At 45.3% G+C, this 17,063-nt stretch overlaps 1 protein-coding gene across 3 annotated transcripts in view; it reads left to right on the plus strand.

Moving 5' to 3' along the window:
* PIK3C2B (phosphatidylinositol-4-phosphate 3-kinase catalytic subunit type 2 beta) overlaps positions 1-15,663 on the plus strand; it is an 88,137-nt gene extending 72,474 nt beyond the window's left edge. For all 3 annotated transcript variants that reach the window (XM_083508747.1, XM_083508748.1, XM_083508749.1), the window contains 14 exons: positions 1,448-1,555; positions 2,714-2,806; positions 3,559-3,688; positions 4,635-4,771; positions 5,606-5,775; positions 8,024-8,180; positions 9,337-9,446; positions 9,644-9,845; positions 10,024-10,148; positions 10,698-10,815; positions 11,590-11,671; positions 12,207-12,313; positions 12,430-12,558; positions 13,509-15,663. In XM_083508747.1, the coding sequence (XP_083364873.1) occupies positions 1,448-1,555; positions 2,714-2,806; positions 3,559-3,688; positions 4,635-4,771; positions 5,606-5,775; positions 8,024-8,180; positions 9,337-9,446; positions 9,644-9,845; positions 10,024-10,148; positions 10,698-10,815; positions 11,590-11,671; positions 12,207-12,313; positions 12,430-12,558; positions 13,509-13,697 (1,857 nt within the window). In that variant the 3' untranslated portion in view covers positions 13,698-15,663. The remainder of the gene's footprint in view (positions 1-1,447; positions 1,556-2,713; positions 2,807-3,558; positions 3,689-4,634; positions 4,772-5,605; positions 5,776-8,023; positions 8,181-9,336; positions 9,447-9,643; positions 9,846-10,023; positions 10,149-10,697; positions 10,816-11,589; positions 11,672-12,206; positions 12,314-12,429; positions 12,559-13,508) is intronic.
* The last annotated feature ends 1,400 nt before the right edge of the window (positions 15,664-17,063 follow it).

The following is a 17,063-nucleotide window of genomic DNA, read 5'->3' on the forward strand; positions in this document are numbered from 1 at the left end:
AGAAGCAAGGGCCTGGGCTAAAATTCAGCCATTGCAGTTTTCAGCTTCTTCCATAAGTGGCTTTTGAGGTTCACCTTAAGACTGCCCTGTTCTGTAGCCTGACTCTACAGCACGTGAGCTAACACCTAAGGTTATGTCAACAATAATCAAACTCAAAGTAGACCCACTGAATTTGATGGACATGGTTAATTTAGGTCCACTAATCTCAGTGAGTGGGCTGCGGGTGGCGCTGTGGTCTAAACCACAGAGCCTTGGGCATGCCGATCAGAAGGTCGGCGGTTCAAATCCCCGCGACGGGGTGAGCTCCCATTGTTCGGTCCCAGCTCCTGTCCTCATAGCAGTTCAAAAGCATGTCAAAGTGCAAGTAGATAAATAGGTACCACTCTGGTGGGAAGGTAAATGGCGTTTCCGTGTGCTGCTCTGGTTCACTAGAAACGGCTTAGTCATGCTGGCCACATGACCAGGAAGCTGCCTGTGGACAAACGCCGGCTCCCTCGGCCTATAGAGCAAGATGAGCACACAACCCCAGAGTCATCCGCAACTGGACCTAACAGTCAGGGGTACTTTTACCTTTACCTTTTTTAAATCTCAAAGAGTCTACTCTGAGTTGGATACAACCTTTAGCTCCCAAGCTCTTCCCCTCCCACCTCCGATGTCATGCTTCGTGCCAGATTAAGCTGCAAATTCTTTAATAACAACAATAATAATTTTATTATTTATACCCCGCCCACCTGGCTGGGTTTCCCCCGCCACTCTGGACGGCTTACAGAAAATATAAAACATAGCAAAGTATCAAACATTAAAAACTTCCCAATACAGGGCTCCCTTCAGATGTCTTCTAAAAGTTGTATAGTTCTTTATCTCCTTGACATCTGAAGGGAGGGTGTTCCAGAGGGAAGGCACCACTACTAAGAAGGCCCTCTGCCTGGTTCCCTGTAACTTCCCTTCTTGCAGTGAGGGAGCCAGCAGAAGACCCTCAGAGGAGGACTTCAGTGTCCGGGCTTAACAATGGGGGTGGAAACGCTCCTTCAGGTATACTCGGCCAAGGCCATTTAGGGCTTTAAACACTTTGAATTGTGCTTGGAAATGCTTTGGGGGTGTTTACAAACCAAAATCCTGGAAGCAGAAGGTACTCCTTGAACCTGGAAAAAGTAGTTGCGTCTTTGAACATGGCACCTGATTTGCAAACTTTTAGGCAAAATTTGCTTCAATTGCACAATTGAATGTGGAATTTGGGTGGTTCTTGGTTCAGCATTGGCGGAGGGTGATTGGAACAGCATATAAACATTATGTCAAGAATGGACTCGTGCAGCAACCTGTTTTGGGATGGGTTCCAAACCCAGACTTCTGCTGCATCAGAGGTTGGACTGGTGCCTGGGGCAGGCAGCAGGTCAAATAGCATGGTACTCTCTGCTGAACAACTTTGTGCTTGTGTTTTTTCCTTCAGGCCATCCTTCGTGAGGGGCTGGAGGATGTTAAGCAGTTCTTCAATGTTAATGGCTCCTGTCGCCTCCCGCTCAGCCCCAGCCTGCTGGTGAAGGGGATTGTGCCCAGGGTATGTCTCTGACTGTGGGAAACACTGTTTTCTGATGTGCTGTAGCTTTCTTCCTCTAAGTTCAGGCATCTTGGATATATGAGCTTCCTGAAGATGCCCAGGCTTGGATGCACCGTTTGCATTGGCAAGATTTGAAAGTAGCTGCTTCCTCTCTGTTGCAAAGCAAGCTGCTCCTGGGAATAGGAATGATTGGCTTTCAGCTATTAGCATCCTTACCACTTAACCTTTCAGTTTCAAATAATTTCTGTCAAATCCTCTTTTAAAGCCATCACCGCCCCTTGTGGGAGTGAGTTCCATAGTTTAACTAATACACTACATGAATAAGCGCTTTCTTTTTTCTGTCTTGAGTCTGTACATTAATACTGCACATTAATTAGGGCATCATCAAAAGGCCAAGAGGAAGAAAACCCTGGTACAGTGGTGCCTTGGTTTACAACCATAATCCATTTCAGAGGTCCGTTTGTAAACCAAGGTTGTAAACCAAGGCGCTCTTTCGCCAGTGGGGCCTCTAAAAATAGTTTGCAAACCGGGACACGCATTTCTGGGTTTGACGTGTTTGTAATCCAAAATGTATGCAGACCAGACTGTTTGCAAACCAAGGTACCACTGTATCTGGGATGAGCTGGAATCCTTATCTTGGGGGAGATAAAACATTATATTTCTGGCATGATCGTAGGCCAGGGGTCCCCAAACTAAGGCCCAAGGGCCGGATAAGGCCCAAGGGACTCGTTTATCTGGCCCACGGAAACCTCTGCTGCCCACTTCTGGGTCAGAGGAGCACTGGAAATAGCTTGTGTGCATGCTCAAACATTATTTGCACATGTGCAAGCGTTATTTCCAGTGCACATCTGGGTCGCAGGAGGCCCGTGCAGGAGGCCCAAGCTATTTCCTGTGCTGCTCTGACCCGGAAGTGCGCCGGAAATAGCGTGTGCGCACACATATGGGCACATGCTCCCCCGCCCTCCTGCCCACCACACGATCCTTGCTGGAGGCACCGGCCCGAGGCGTGGTAAGTTTGCTGACCCCTGTCCTAGGCCTTAGTTCTCTGAGAGTCCTTCTGTTGATGCTAGGGGACACCCACTTCTCATGCAGCTAGGGTGAGAAAAGCACTGGCCATTCTGACCACTTGCTCCCCCATCTCACTCTCTTTGACTGCAGGACTGTTCCTATTTCAACTCCAATGCAGTTCCCCTGAAGCTCTCCTTCCTGAATGTTGACCCTCTTGGGGAGAATATCCGTGTCATTTTTAAGGTGAGCCGTGATGTTTCTTACTTGGTTATGGCTACAGTTTTTCTTTGCCCAAATGCTTCTGAACAAATCCCTGATCTAGGGATTCTAGTGTTGTTTGATCTGGTGTTCAAGCAATATATTGTAAGTTCTTCTTGTGCCTTCTAAGATCCATCAGATTTTTTTATTTTTAAAAAACGTGATTAGAGGTTTTTAGTCTGTGGCAAGCAGGCTTGAAAAATAAGCTATGCACCCATGAAATAAAAGCATTAATGGGCTCCATTGTCACTGGCTAGGAATTTCAGTGTGCGTTTCTGCTTGTGTATTTGCAAGGTTAAGCAGGCTTCAGCTGTACTACCCACAGCAGGTGGGCAGTAAAGCCATAGCCTCAGGCAAAGGACATTTTATAAGGCCTGCATGCATGTTGCTGACTTTGGGACTTCAAAGTGAATAATCACCTAACATCAGGTGATTGACAGGTGGTTCAAATTTGGCCTGCAGGCCTAGGACCTGACCCCAGGAGCCAGAAAGATTCCCCATGCTTCATCAAGCTGTTCTCTTAACCTCTAGCCTCCTTTCCCCATTCCCCCTGAACCTGCCTGCCAAAGAGTAGTCCTCCAGGGTCTGGAGTATCAGGAACCAACTCTCTTTCCAAATAGCTTCAGAACCTCTGGGAATCCACATCATTGCTTCTCCACACTTAAATAAAAGGTTTTGGAAGCAGGGATTTGATTTCCAGTACTGCCTCTTGCCTTGCGCTGTTTCTCTCTCCACAGTGCGGAGATGACCTCCGGCAGGACATGCTAACTTTGCAGATGATCCGCATAATGAACAAGATCTGGGTGCAAGAAGATCTGGACATGCGCATGGTCATATTCCGCTGTTTTTCTACTGGTCGAGGTCGAGGTAAGTTTTCATCCAAGTACAAAATGAAACTTTTTTGGTTCCTCTTCCTCAGCTGCGCTCACGTTGTTTTTAGGCTGGTGTGAGGTTCTTGGAGAAATCTGTTGGAGCAGTGCTTTCGGGGCTGGGATAGATACCCAAGGTTCTATATCACTTCTCTGGATGAAGGCCAAGAACTTTTTTTAAAAAAGGCCTCTAATTTGTCTCCCTACAGTAAATAGCCAGAAAACCTGCTTGCCCTCAGTATCTGGTAATCAAAGTCAAGTGCCCTTGAAAGAAGGGTTTGAAACATGGCCCTCCAATTGTTGGACTACAATTCCCATAACCCTGACTGCTGGTTGTGTGCCCCAGAGCTGATGGGAGTTGCAGTCCAGCAACCCTTTAAGGGACAGAGGTTCCTCTGCCCTGCTCTAAAATATAGCCTATTTTTAGTCATTGCAGCCACTACCATACATTTGTTGTGGACATTTCAAAAATCAAGTATGTAAATAGCCCCCACAACATTCTCTAGTAAAAGTAAGTTACCAATGACAGAAACATTGTTTATCCATAATGGCGTCCTTGTGCAAGTGTCTCTAACATTCTAGACAGATCATGGGTAGGTAGTCCAGCCTGGACCTTGGAAGAACCGTAGAGTTCTCTTCTTGGCCATTGAAGGCAGTGGTTGCTTCTCTGAACATCAGAATCCAGGATGGAGAACCAGGAGCCCTCCAGATAATGTTGGACATCAGCTTTGTCAGCTCCAGGCAGCATTGGTTGGGGTGATGGGAATTTCCCATACCTATTCTAAATGTAAGCTGCATTTTACACGCAAGAGGAAGATGATTCAACATTTTACAGTAAAAAAAAGACCAGTCCACGTTGGGTTCTTTGTTGGTTATGTGTGTTAGATGGGGGAAGGAAAGAGGCCCTTATTGCCCATCTTGTAGTCATTTGCTGTGTTTCACAGGGATGGTAGAGATGATTCCTAACGCAGAGACTCTACGAAAGATCCAGGTGGAGCATGGGGTGACAGGCTCCTTCAAGGATCGTCCCCTGGCAGACTGGCTGCAGAAGCACAACCCCAAAGAGGATGAATACGAGAAGGTGAAGAGAGCGAGAATAACATCATTTGGTTTAGGTTAAAAAGCCAGGCGGCTCCAAGTCACGATCAAAGATTGTGCTAACGTCAAACCCATTGTGCCCTCTTTTGAGTCTAGTGGTTTCAATAATTCCATCGCAGTTTGACCTCACTCCCAAAGGTACACTCCTTCATTGTCTCCCGAGACAGACAAATGCCAACCCCAATAAGCAAAGTGGAGCATTGCAGTGTGGACTTGTGGGTGTGCACCTGACTTTTCTTGCAGGCCCACATTTTTCTTTGTTTCCGTAGCAAAATGTCAGATTGGAGAGATACCACCTTGGTTTTACTTATTTAAAATTTGAGCAGTTTTAAACATCTGGACACAAGGGAGATCACAAACACAACACCAGGAAGCTAAACTACATTGTAAATAAGCAGCAAGCAAGCGTTTTAATCTTAAAATCTTGTGTAAACATAAATGTTTTCACTTGTTATTCAGAATTATATGAAATATGGCTTGGGGGCGGGGAGCTTTTCCATTGTACTGAAAAAGCCTGGCTACAAGTTCTGACTTCAAACAAAGACAGCACAGTAGAAGGCTATCTGTAAATTCAACTAAGGGTAGGTTACCTCAAGGTAGATTTAGGTGCCTTTCTGACATCTCAAGCTCCCAGGGTGTTCTAGAAAACAGGCTAGTATATATTAAATATATAGGCAGGTAATATAATATTCCCAGAGGACCCTAAATTCAGGAACCTTTTTCAAAAAAATTCCCTCCAGCATTTTGTCTGGCCTTACTGCTTTCCTGTGCAGCTCTTCACATTACTGTGTTAATAACATCCATCTTCATCTGCCAGGCAGTGGAGAACTTCATCTACTCATGCGCTGGCTGCTGTGTAGCTACTTACGTGCTGGGAATCTGTGATCGGCACAACGACAACATCATGCTCAAGACCACAGGGCACATGTTCCACATTGACTTTGGCAGATTTCTGGGCCATGCTCAGATGTTTGGCAACATCAAAAGGTGAGCACTCTAAGCAAACTAGAGAGGCTGTGTGTGTGGCTGACTGAATTATCGGTGCTAAGGGTGGGCATGTATGCTATTTTTGGAAACGAAGGTGGAGTTAAACTAGTACATAGATTAGCTTCACCATGAAACTAATGGTTTCAGTTTTTCACATTAGTTTCACATAGAAATGTTTTTGCAAATTGATATATTTCTGGTACTCCTGTGTGCAAGGCTGGAAGGAAAGGATGAACTGAGAGATCTGTGAAACTGTGAAAGACATGCCAGCTCTGAACAAAGGAAACATTAATTCAGTGGCTGCTGAATCATATGGGGCTTCTATGTCAGTCCGCCTAAAAACTGGCAGTTCTGATGCCCTGGAGTGGTAGTAGAAGCCCTGCACTTTCCACAACGTTTGCATGGAAAACAGAATTTGTTACAAGGAGGAGAAATGCAGCTGTTTCTCTCATTTAAACCAATGGGAAGTTTTATAGGATGCGTCTTTTTAAATATTGCTTATAAAATGCAGTTCCTGTTTAGTGCAGCACCTGAAAATGCCATGCCATTTGGATGGAAAATGTCATGGTTATTAGCAGCAAGCTGGGTCTCCGCTGCAAAAACTCAAATGAAACTCGAATGTGAAACAAAATGATGCAAATGAAAAGAAAGTGAAACTAAATAGGGTAGATTTTAAATACTTAAGACATTTCAAGTGCACGCTTCTGGCCGGTGTTTAGGAATGAGCCCTGGAGTTGCAGGACTCGCAGAAGTGGGCTAAGCTGAGGAAGGCACATGTCTTGACAGTTAACTCCTTATTGACAAGAAAAGCACGTACAGCAAGCTTCCACAGTGTTCCGGATACACACACAGACACACGCTTCTATCCTCTAGGCAGCTGCCCACAGGTCTAGGCCCTGTGGAGCAGTTACAGCAACAGGGAGACCCCGCCTGCCCCTGCTGGCTTATATACCCTCTCATGACAGCTTGCATGCCCACAATCTGAGACTTCTCTTGTCTGGAAATTGTCACTGCTCTTCCCTTTTCAAGACCCTCCTGCGTCTAGGAGGCAGTGGGGCAGGGCAAGGTGGGGAGTCTGTTGACCTGTTTGTCAGCTGAACAGCCTCTTCCGCCTCACCCTGCGTATGTTCCTCCATCGTGGACTGCCTTGACTCTCCCTCCTCCCCTGGCTCCTGCCTTGGGAGCAGCATGAAACCCCATAAATCGCTGGTCCCCTCTCCTGGGTCACTCTCCTGGTCCCTTGCCTCCACCCCACAACCTTTGGAGTCTTGCCAGCTTCCTGTTTGCATGGGTAAACTAAAGTCTACATTGTAGCAGGGACACGGGTGGCACTTTGGGTTAAACCACAGAGCCTAGGACTTGCCGATCAGAAGGTTAGCGGTTCAAATCCCCATGATGGGGTGAGCTCCCATTGCTCGGTCCCTGCTCCTGCCAACCTAGCAGTTCGAAAGCACGTCAAAGTGCAAGTAGATAAATAGATACCCCTCCGGCGGGAAGGTAAATGGTGTTTCCATGTGCTGCTGTGGTTCGCCAGAAGCGGCTTAGTCATGCTGGCCACATGACCCGGAAGCTATACGCCGGCTCCCTCGGCCAATAAAGCGAGATGAGCGCCGCAACCCCAGGGTTGGCCATGACTGGACCTAATGGTCAGGGGTCCCTTTACCTTTACATTGTAGCAGTAGCTAATTAATAATGATGTGGGTGGGTGTTGATTGTTGGTACCCAATACAAGTTTTTACCTGCCACGCATATTTTGCAGGGCACCATATTACATGCTTTACTTGGAAAGAGAATCTGACAATTTGGCTTACAAATGTTGGACTTGAAGTTCCAAACTTTTTACTAAAGATATATATATATATATATATATATATATATATATATATATATATATAAAGCTTCTATTTCCCACCCCTTAAGCATCATATTTTCCAGCCTGTTTCAAAACATTCTGGGTGGAGCAGGTTGCCGGTGGAATGTGGCTTATCGGTTTCCACATTGTGATGCCCTTGTTCAGTGAATGCAAAACCCATTATTTGTCAAATGCGTTCAAGCTTTTTCCTGCTGTTGATACCAAGCATGTGGCTTTTGTTCCAAAGTCCTTCAGAATAATGTGTTGTGTGTGGATCTAATGGGATCTAGCACTCTCTGGGTCAACTAAGGTATGTTAGGAAATGAAAGCATGGTGACTCTTTTGTCCCTGTGATTAGCCACATCACTGTGGCATTTGCACATTTCTTCCGTACAGGGACCGAGCTCCATTTGTCTTCACATCAGACATGGCTTATGTCATCAACGGCGGTGACAAGCCCTCCAGCCGCTTCCATGACTTTGTAGATCTCTGCTGCCAGGCCTACAATCTGATCCGCAAACATACCCATCTCTTCCTCAACCTTTTGGGCCTGGTGAGACACCCAGTTTCTACTTTCCTGCTGCCTCTGCTCTCCAGTAGCAGTGCATTTATCCAGACAGTGCATCATGGCTATTACTGAAAAGACTTTCAGCTGTTCTTTGCAGGAGCTTGAAGGGTTTGCATAGGGAGACAGAGACAATGGTGACCATCAGACTTGACCTGAGAAGTAAAGAACTGCCTTCTCTCTTCCAAGCCTGCAGTTCCCCCATGACAGAACCTTCTCAGTCTATATCCAGATCTTCTTTATATCCAAACCAGGGAAAGGTTATAAGTTTTTTTGTGGGTTTTTATTATTATTTGATATCCTGCTTTATCACTACCCTAAGGAGTCTCAAAGCGGCTAACAATCTCCTTTCCCTTCCTCCCCCACAACAAACACTCTGTGAGGTGAGTGGGGCTGAGAGACTTCAGAGAAGTGTGACTGGCCCAAGGTCACCCAGCAATTATTTGTCTGTGTAAGAGCAAAAATCACTTGGCAGATGCAGCACACAAATGTGTAGGCTCTCAGATAGGAACTTGTTGCTGCTTCGCTGCTGCTTGGATGAGGAGCCGCATGTTCCTACAGTCAAGCTGAGCTAAGGTTTGACTTAGTATGTTGTATGAACCAGACCAATCTCTGGATTCACACATAAAAGTAAACCCATAGTTAAGATCAGCAAGCTAACAACAAACTCCGGGTTACTTTCACTAACAAGTCATTGTTTATTTGCCGCTCTCGCTGCCCTGCATGTGTGGTTTTGTCAGCTTATAGTGAAATAAAAAATGTCCACTTTTTTACATCAAAAGCAACCAGTTTTAGTAAAAAATAAGTAATAATTGTAGTGCATCCCGCCTCCCTCCAACTGCTGGGATAAGGACACAAGCTGAGACTTGGTGAGTATCAACCACGAAAGCCTGTCTCCAACTATTGCATTGCCAAAGGCCCCTTTTTGTTCCTGAGACTGCAGCAGACATTGCTTGCAGGTATGCACCATAACTAAAGGGTTGGGAACTTGCCTTTCCTGTGTTTTGAAAGAAAGCTGAGGGTTTCTGGAAATCCAGTTAGCATGTGGCACATTCCAGAATCCATGAAATTCCCACAGCTCATGTCTGGAGTGTTTGCATTTCTTTCTTTTCTGGTACTAATCCGTGGCCTCTTTGGTGCCCAGATGCTGTCCTGTGGGATCCCTGAGCTTTCTGACCTTGAAGACCTAAAGTATGTTTACGATGCATTGAGACCACAGGACTCTGAAGCAGATGCCACCACCTATTTCACCAGGTAAGGGGAATCCTGATGGCTGGGAGAGGTGGAAATGAAAGCCAGGAGCCACGTTGGTGTGCCAAGCTACTCCCACAGAGAAATCTTGGTTCTCAGGGTCCTCTTTGAAAGGTCTGTTGTAGTCTTTGAAAATGCAGGGGGTAGACCAGTCAATTCTATGTCAACCCACAAACCAGATGTTTTATCCTTTTGTGCAGGTTGATAGAGTCCAGCCTTGGCAGTGTTGCCACGAAGCTCAACTTCTTCATTCACAATCTGGCGCAGATGAAGTTTGCAGGCTCTGACTCCCGACCGGTGCTCTCCTTTGCCCCCCGTGTCCACACAATCAAGACGTCCAGCCGGATCCTTGATGTCTTCCTCTGCCGTCACGAAAAAGTCTTCAATCCCAGCAAGGGCTTTGTGAGTCCCTTCCACAGGCATTTTGGTGCAGCAGGTGGTCAGTGTGGTGGAGGCAGTGTCAGGGAAGCTAGCATGCGGCTGCGCTGAAGCGCAAGAGCAAGTTGTGCTGCATGCTGGAGCAGCATCTCCAGAAGGTGCTGCTTGAACCATAAGGACTGCTTCCCTCTCTGCCTTGCAGATATACATCGTCAAGGTGAAGCGAGAGAACCCCTCTGAAGTCACCTACATCCAGCGTACCTTTGAAGAGTTCCAGGAACTGCACAACAAGATGCGCCTCATCTTCCCCTCTTCGCATCTCCCCAGGTTAGCCCCATTTGGTTTACAAACTGCTTTTTTCTTTTGTCACACTACTCTGTAAGAATTGCAAACCTTTGAAGACTACTTTTGTATTCATTTCCCGGAAACTTGCTTATGCTCCCCTGATTTTGTGCACTAAATTAACGTTTTCTCCTTGGGAAGTCTCGGCGCTTGGATTTTGTTCACATTTAGGATCTAACCGAAAGAATCTCTCATCCCTTTCACCAGATTGGCTAGTGATCCAGTGGGTATGATACAGCAGACTACCCTCTCAAAATTATATGTGTGCTTAATTGAATTGTGTGTGAATGGTCCTCATCACATGACGTTAACCGAAAGTTTCGTTTCTGAGACACTCCAAATGGATCTGTCTGACAGCCATTATCTGTGTGACATGAGGAAATCCTTTAAAAAATAATTTGTGTGTACTGTTGCAGCCAGGAGCAAAGAAATTTGGCAGACCACCTGCTTCAGTTGAGATTTTGCTTTTCATTGATAGATGGGGCCCAACACCTAACTGTTTCTTTACCCTCCCACCCTCCCCAAATTGTCCAGCTTTCCTAGCAGGTTTGTGATTGGACGCTCACGAGGAGAAGCAGTGGCTGAGAGGAGGAGAGAAGAACTGAATGGCTACATCTGGCATCTGATCCATGCAGCTCCTGAGGTGGCCGAGGTAAATAGGCAGGAGCGAGGTAGTATTAGCCAAGACCTTTAGGATGAACTGCAGGCAGACACAGCAGTGTAGAATAGTTTAATCTAAGTGCTTCTGCAGAAGCCTGACCCTGGAATTATTCCACACTTTTTGCCATTCCCCTTTAGCAAGCTTTGTTAATATATATGGAAGCTTTGGATAGCATTCCCTGTCCTTGCCTACGTGTAAATCAAGGGACCTTCTTTAACCACTGCTGGAGAACACTCCACACATAGGAAGCAAGAGAACTTGCTTGGTAAGTATAGTATCAAAAACGGAGCTGAGAGTAAGGAATATCAAGGGTGTGTTCTGATGGCCTCTGGGTGTGCAAACTGGATTGCCTGTTACGTATTCTGGTTCTCCCATCTATATAACTGAGGTTATTTGCTACTGTAGTATTAAGATTCATAACCAGGCATAGGCAGACTCGGCCCTCCAGATGATTTTGGCCTACAACTCCCATGATCCCTAGCTAACGACCAGTGGCCAGGGATGATGGGAATTGTAGTCCCAAATCATCCGGAGGGCTGAGTTTGCCTATGCCTCCTCATAACCATTCTAAGCAAGTAAGGAACTGCAGGAGTCTTCATAGCTGAAGGCCTAAGAAATAATTAGCTTATTTATGAAAGTAAGTTATTATGTGAATTGAAGCAACATGCCCAACCAAGCTTCTCTTTTCATGTCAGAGGGCATATCAAAAGTAGGTGACTTGCTACTGGAGTAAAACTGTGATCTGATGGTGTGCTTCTCTTGCAGTGTGACCTGGTGTACACATTTTTTCACCCCCTCCCAAGGGACGAAGTTGCTGCAGGCACCAATCCAGCACCCAAACTGCCTGGTAAATATCTGTAGGACACAAGCAGCAGGACTTACCTGCTTCAGCACTCTGGCTCTGCATGCTGGCCAGTACTGAGGGAGGGCAATGCTCTCATGCAGCTGCCTTGGAGTGAAGTCGATCATAGCCACAGCTTCATTCTTTGGCTCATAAAATGAAAGTGCTGGGCACATGGAAGGGATCTGCCTATTCAATGGAGGCTGGAAGTTTGTGTCAGGACCTGACAGGAGGTTCAGAATGGTGCTGTAAGACTGGTCATTAAACTATGTTACGCAGGTATAGGGTAGTATAGAGGAATTATGTTGTATTCGTTAAAACAGGATAAAGTGTAACAGAGGCATAATATAGTACTGATTTTGATTTTATTGTTTTTGTTTGTATTTTTTATTTTAAAAAATACTAAAGTTTTCCCGAGGATGGCCTTTATGGAAAGACGCTAACGCCTGTTTACTGTGGGTGCAGTGCCTTTCCCCTCTTTTTTTGCTAGTAGACATGGTAGTTTTCCATGCCAACACTGCTCCCTGTTCCTTATTCTTAGATGCATCATGGTCCCAACCTGTTGGAAAACTGGGTGGGGAAGTGAAGCTGTCTGTTTCCTACAAGAACAACAAGCTGTTTATCATGGTGATGCATATCCGAGGCTTGGTAAGTGCTGAACTGTAGTTATGTCCCAGTGGCAGCCACTGGCCAAACTTTTCAGATCTCTGCAGCCTGATGTGGCGCAAACAACTGACGACTGGGCTTGACTTTCTCTTTTCCAGCAGCCTATTCAAGACGGCAGTGATCCCGACCCGTATGTTAAGATCTACCTTCTGCCCGATCCCCAGAAAACCACCAAGAGGAAAACAAAAGTCGCTAGAAAAACGTGCAACCCTACTTACAACGAAATGGTATGCTGCCGCACACCTTGTCTTAACAGGCTAAAGCAGGGGTGGGTGGGAAACCTCCGACCCACAGTTGCTATCAAACAATTAATTAGCTATGAAAACCAGCATTCTTTCGTGAAAGATCCAGCTGCTAAAAAAAAAAAAAAAAAAAAAGCCCAGACATAATTTGAGTTAATGTATTGCAGGATTGGGGGCAGTATGAACTGATTCTCCATTATACATCTCTTGGAAATCTATTAATGTTGCTATGGAGTAGCAGCATGGACAATTTATTACAATATAGCCTTACAATATAAGGCGGGGGTGGGGGGCTTGGCTCGAGAGCCACCTTCGCCCTTGGCCAATCCTTTGGCGGAAGCATGCCAGCAGGGGATGTGGACATCCCAAACACTCAGTTGTGTGAATTCACACATGCGGGTTAGGGAGGGGGTGGTTTGCTTCCCCATCAGGCTATTGGGGAGGGCAGAGAGATTTAAACCACCTACATTAGCACGGTCTACTTTTAATCCCCCCCTTTGTCATTGCTGTCAAATTTTGGGGTCTTGGGGAGGTCAGAATTTACTTGGGGCCAGGCCATGCTCCTGGGCCAGGGGTTAAACACCCCTCCTTTATTTAAAATTCCTATCGAGACTTCTGTCATAGTTGAATTAGTTCAAGTTTAAAGACTCGGTATTATACATGTGTGTGTGTGTGTGTGTGTGTGTGTGCATTGATCATTTTCTGTTTTCTCTGACAGATTTCTACCCTAGGTCTAAATGCTAGAAAAAAATATATACTAGATGAGTGTCTGCATTAAGATGCATACGTATTACTGAAGAATACACAGAATTACTATAGTCTGGCCTTCTGCTATAAAGGCCAGAGACTGCTGTTCTAGGCAGCTGCTACTTCCACCTTTCTAAGGAAAGTGAGTGAGTTTTAGCTCATGTCCTGACATTTCCTGTATCTTTCAGCTTGTCTATGATGGGATTCCTAAAGGAGACCTCCACCAGCGGGAACTTCATCTGAGTGTCCTGAGTGAAGAGGGCTTTTGGGAGAACATCCTCCTTGGGGAGGTCATTATCCGACTGCGGGACCTGGATCTGACACAGGAGAAGATGGGCTGGTTTGAACTGGGCTCTAGGAGTCACGGGACCATGTGAAGAGGAGCAGCAAGGCAGTCGCTGTGTCTTTGGAACCACTCTGGCCCCATGGGAGTCCCTGGGAATTGGTGCATGTTCCAGGAGTTCTATCCTGGTGTATCTGACAGGATTTAGTTTCCTGCAAATAAGGACGGACAGATGTTAAGTTTCTCTGCAAATGAAGGGTTAATTTCCTGTGGAGAGTGAGCATTTTGGGGTGGAGTCATGATAGGAAATTCATTTGTGACTTAAAATGGCTGCCATAGACTTTCCTTTTTATACATTTTCCTTGTGTCAAGGGAGCAATGACTTACGGGGGGCGAAATAATAGGGGGCACCCCCCTCTTTGGGATATTTTAATTTTTTAAGAAAATTAACAAATGATTTCAGTCCAGATGGGACACAGGAGCACATGCTGAGAAGGAGCTTTTTTAGGCAGGATATATCATCAGTGGGATTCTTGCTGGACTTTCTCAAAAGTTGTTGTTGTTGTTTGTTGTTGTTTTAAGTAAATAAAGGAATGTGTGCATAAGAACTTGAGGGGCGGGAGGGAAAATGTTTGGGGTGGATATAAATGGTAGATGAAATCCTTATCTCTGGGACAGGAGCTGGTGTGGTCCAACTCAAGCCATCTTGGAGAATTTGCTTCCAAAGGAGAGCTATGTAATGTATATATGTGAAGAGCTTACAGTTCTCGATTTCCTGCTTGGAGATGTAACCTAAAAGGCATGCTGTCTTGGACTAACATTTAGACTTGTCTTAGGAGGCAAAAGGCAACCATATTCCTCTTGATTCTAAACACCTACTAAGGCCTTGGGCATAGCAACTATCTGAAGAGCTGTGTGATATTTCCACCTTACTTCCTTGCTTGACTGAACTGAATTGCCTTTTGCACATGTTCATCTGGCCAGTCTGAGGAGCTGGAACTGATTAGATACGGTTACGCTGCATCTTGGAATCAGAGCGATTTTCCTGGTCTCGCTTCTCCCAAGCTGTGACTTTGGAAAATGGGTTCCTTGAATTAGCCATACTGCCTCTGTGACAGTTTCCTGTGTTCGGCCATTTCTTTCCTGTTGCCTAAAACCAGATTACATTAGCGAATACCTAAAGCCTTTTCAGGATTCTCATCTTCAGTGTCACCGCAGGCTCTTCTTCTGAGCTAGTGGGTGGGAGGCAAAGGAAAAGGCAAACTAGCTGGAAACCCGGTTAAAAGGTTACCTGGCATTTTGCCGCTGAGCACCCATGACTTACTGAAAGTTTTGCATACACCCACTGCCCTGCAATGCCTTTTGTAGGCCAGGTGGCAATGAGCTGTTCCTTTGTAGCCTTTTCTTTGAGAAGTAAACCAGTGTAAAATAAAATAAAAAAAAATAGAAAGGTGGGGAGGGGGAATAGCCAGCTTTTAAACCTTTGTCTCTTTGCAATTATATAAAGACCAGAATGTGTGTTGTTGGATCGTTTTTCTCTCTCTTTTAAGAATCATTCTTAAAGGATGTCCTGTTTGCAGGTTGCCATTTGCCTCCTTGAATGAAAAAGAGAGCACTTCAAAATGGAGGGGAAGATGTTTCCCATCTCAGACAGGAGCCTTGCACCATTGGGCCTAGCCCTCTCCCTCAGAGCTCGTCATCTTCTAGCTAGCCTGAGCTGTTTGTTTACAGCAGGGACTCCTGTACAGATGAAACGTTTCTCAGGTTCAAGAACAAAAAAATAAAATATTGTATCTGAGAGGTATAAGCCAAGTTTTTTTAACCGTTCTCTAGATCAAGGTTTGCCTGAAACTTGGATTTTTTAAAATCTGCATAAGAGGTGCAGGTGGATTTCAGAGTCAGATAAGCAGCTACGTGAGAGAACCTTGGCCTGCTCATGTCACCTGTTCTGTTGGAAATGAGGGAGATGGCATCTCGCAGATCCCTGGATCCTTCCTCTCTTGTAAAATGGTGGCATTATTTGAAGTTAACAAATAAAAGGAAATGGAATTCAGTAGAAACTGTGTCGTCTCATCCTTTGCCGCATTAGGGTTATAAAGCAAGCACAAACTTTTTCAAAGAGATGCAGCATCATTAACCCCAAATAGATTTTGGTAAGTTGATGCTTGGCCAAAGAGGACACAGGATGTTGCATTTGGGCTGGCTAGAAAAGTAATGACTGAGCAGCTCAAAGAAGTCATTTGACCTTTAGTTTCCCATACTCAATATTTGAAAACAAGTTACCATTAGCCACAGCCAGCATGGCCACTGGTCAAGGGCAATGGGAGTTGTAGTACTATAATCTGGAAGGCACAAGGTCGATCAGTCCTTCCCACTTGGTCTACCTTTGTCCATAAGCCTGTTCACAGTGCATTTTGGGGGAGAGGAGATAATATGCAGGATCTGCAAGAACAGGTTGGCTTCTGCATCTTTGCTCTCTTAATTCAACCATATGTTTGGATTCAAAACATTTGCAAGCTTTAACACCAACCTGAAATGTGGTCCCATTGTCCGGCTTACCCAGGAAACAGTATCTCTTGTGTGCCTAAATATTGACAGGATGACCAATGACTCTTCTTCCCCTGGACAGTGAGAAGCCTGTCAATAGAGGGCCAAACTATCACCATTTGTACATGTTGCAGTATCAAATCAAATTACGTAGGAGGCTTAGAGAGAAGGGAGACTATAAAGCCTAACAGGAATAGATAGATTTTTAGGCTGATTGCATCCTATGTAATATAGTGCAGAGGAAAGACACTGGAAGCATCCATAGTTGCCACTGCTTGCACATTCATGCCACGAGGCTGTTGCAATAGCCGTGCAATCTGTTACCGATGCTATGTTACTAGGTAGTTAAGATAATACATACTTTAATAGGCTTGGGTATTGAATCAGTCATAATCACCGCAGCACATTCCTACAATGCCTAATTAGCAAAAGTGCATACATTTAAAGTACTGTGGAGTGTGTATGATGCCACAGTGACATGTCAGCCATAGGTACAAAGGGCAGGTGCTGAGAAGTGACTGAGCTTGATGGAATCTGGAGAAACATAGCCATAGACAGTGGCTGTTAGAAACCATGCCACTTGGGTGTAGTTAGAAAATAATACACAGAGATTTCATGCTGGGAAGAGGAGGCCAGAATCACTTGAGTTTCCAGATTCCAAATGGAAGGAAACCTGTGCCGAGAGTGGTTGTGTTGTGAGGATGCAGTTTCATCTATTCCCCCTTCTGTGCAGTTATTAAAGGCAGGCCACCACAAAATGCCCCTCAACGCAATTTTTATTCACACATTTATCCAAATGTTCATGCTGTCTTTTGTAGCCTGGGCAGCTTACGAAGAAAAGGTTAATGGAAAAGCCCCAGAATCGCATCTCCAAAAGCAAAAATTCATGGGTAAGCAGAAAATAAAACGATTG

Source organism: Podarcis liolepis (assembly GCF_965112155.1).
Source record: "Podarcis liolepis genome assembly, chromosome: 6".
NCBI classification, from domain to species: Eukaryota; Metazoa; Chordata; class Lepidosauria; order Squamata; family Lacertidae; genus Podarcis; species Podarcis liolepis.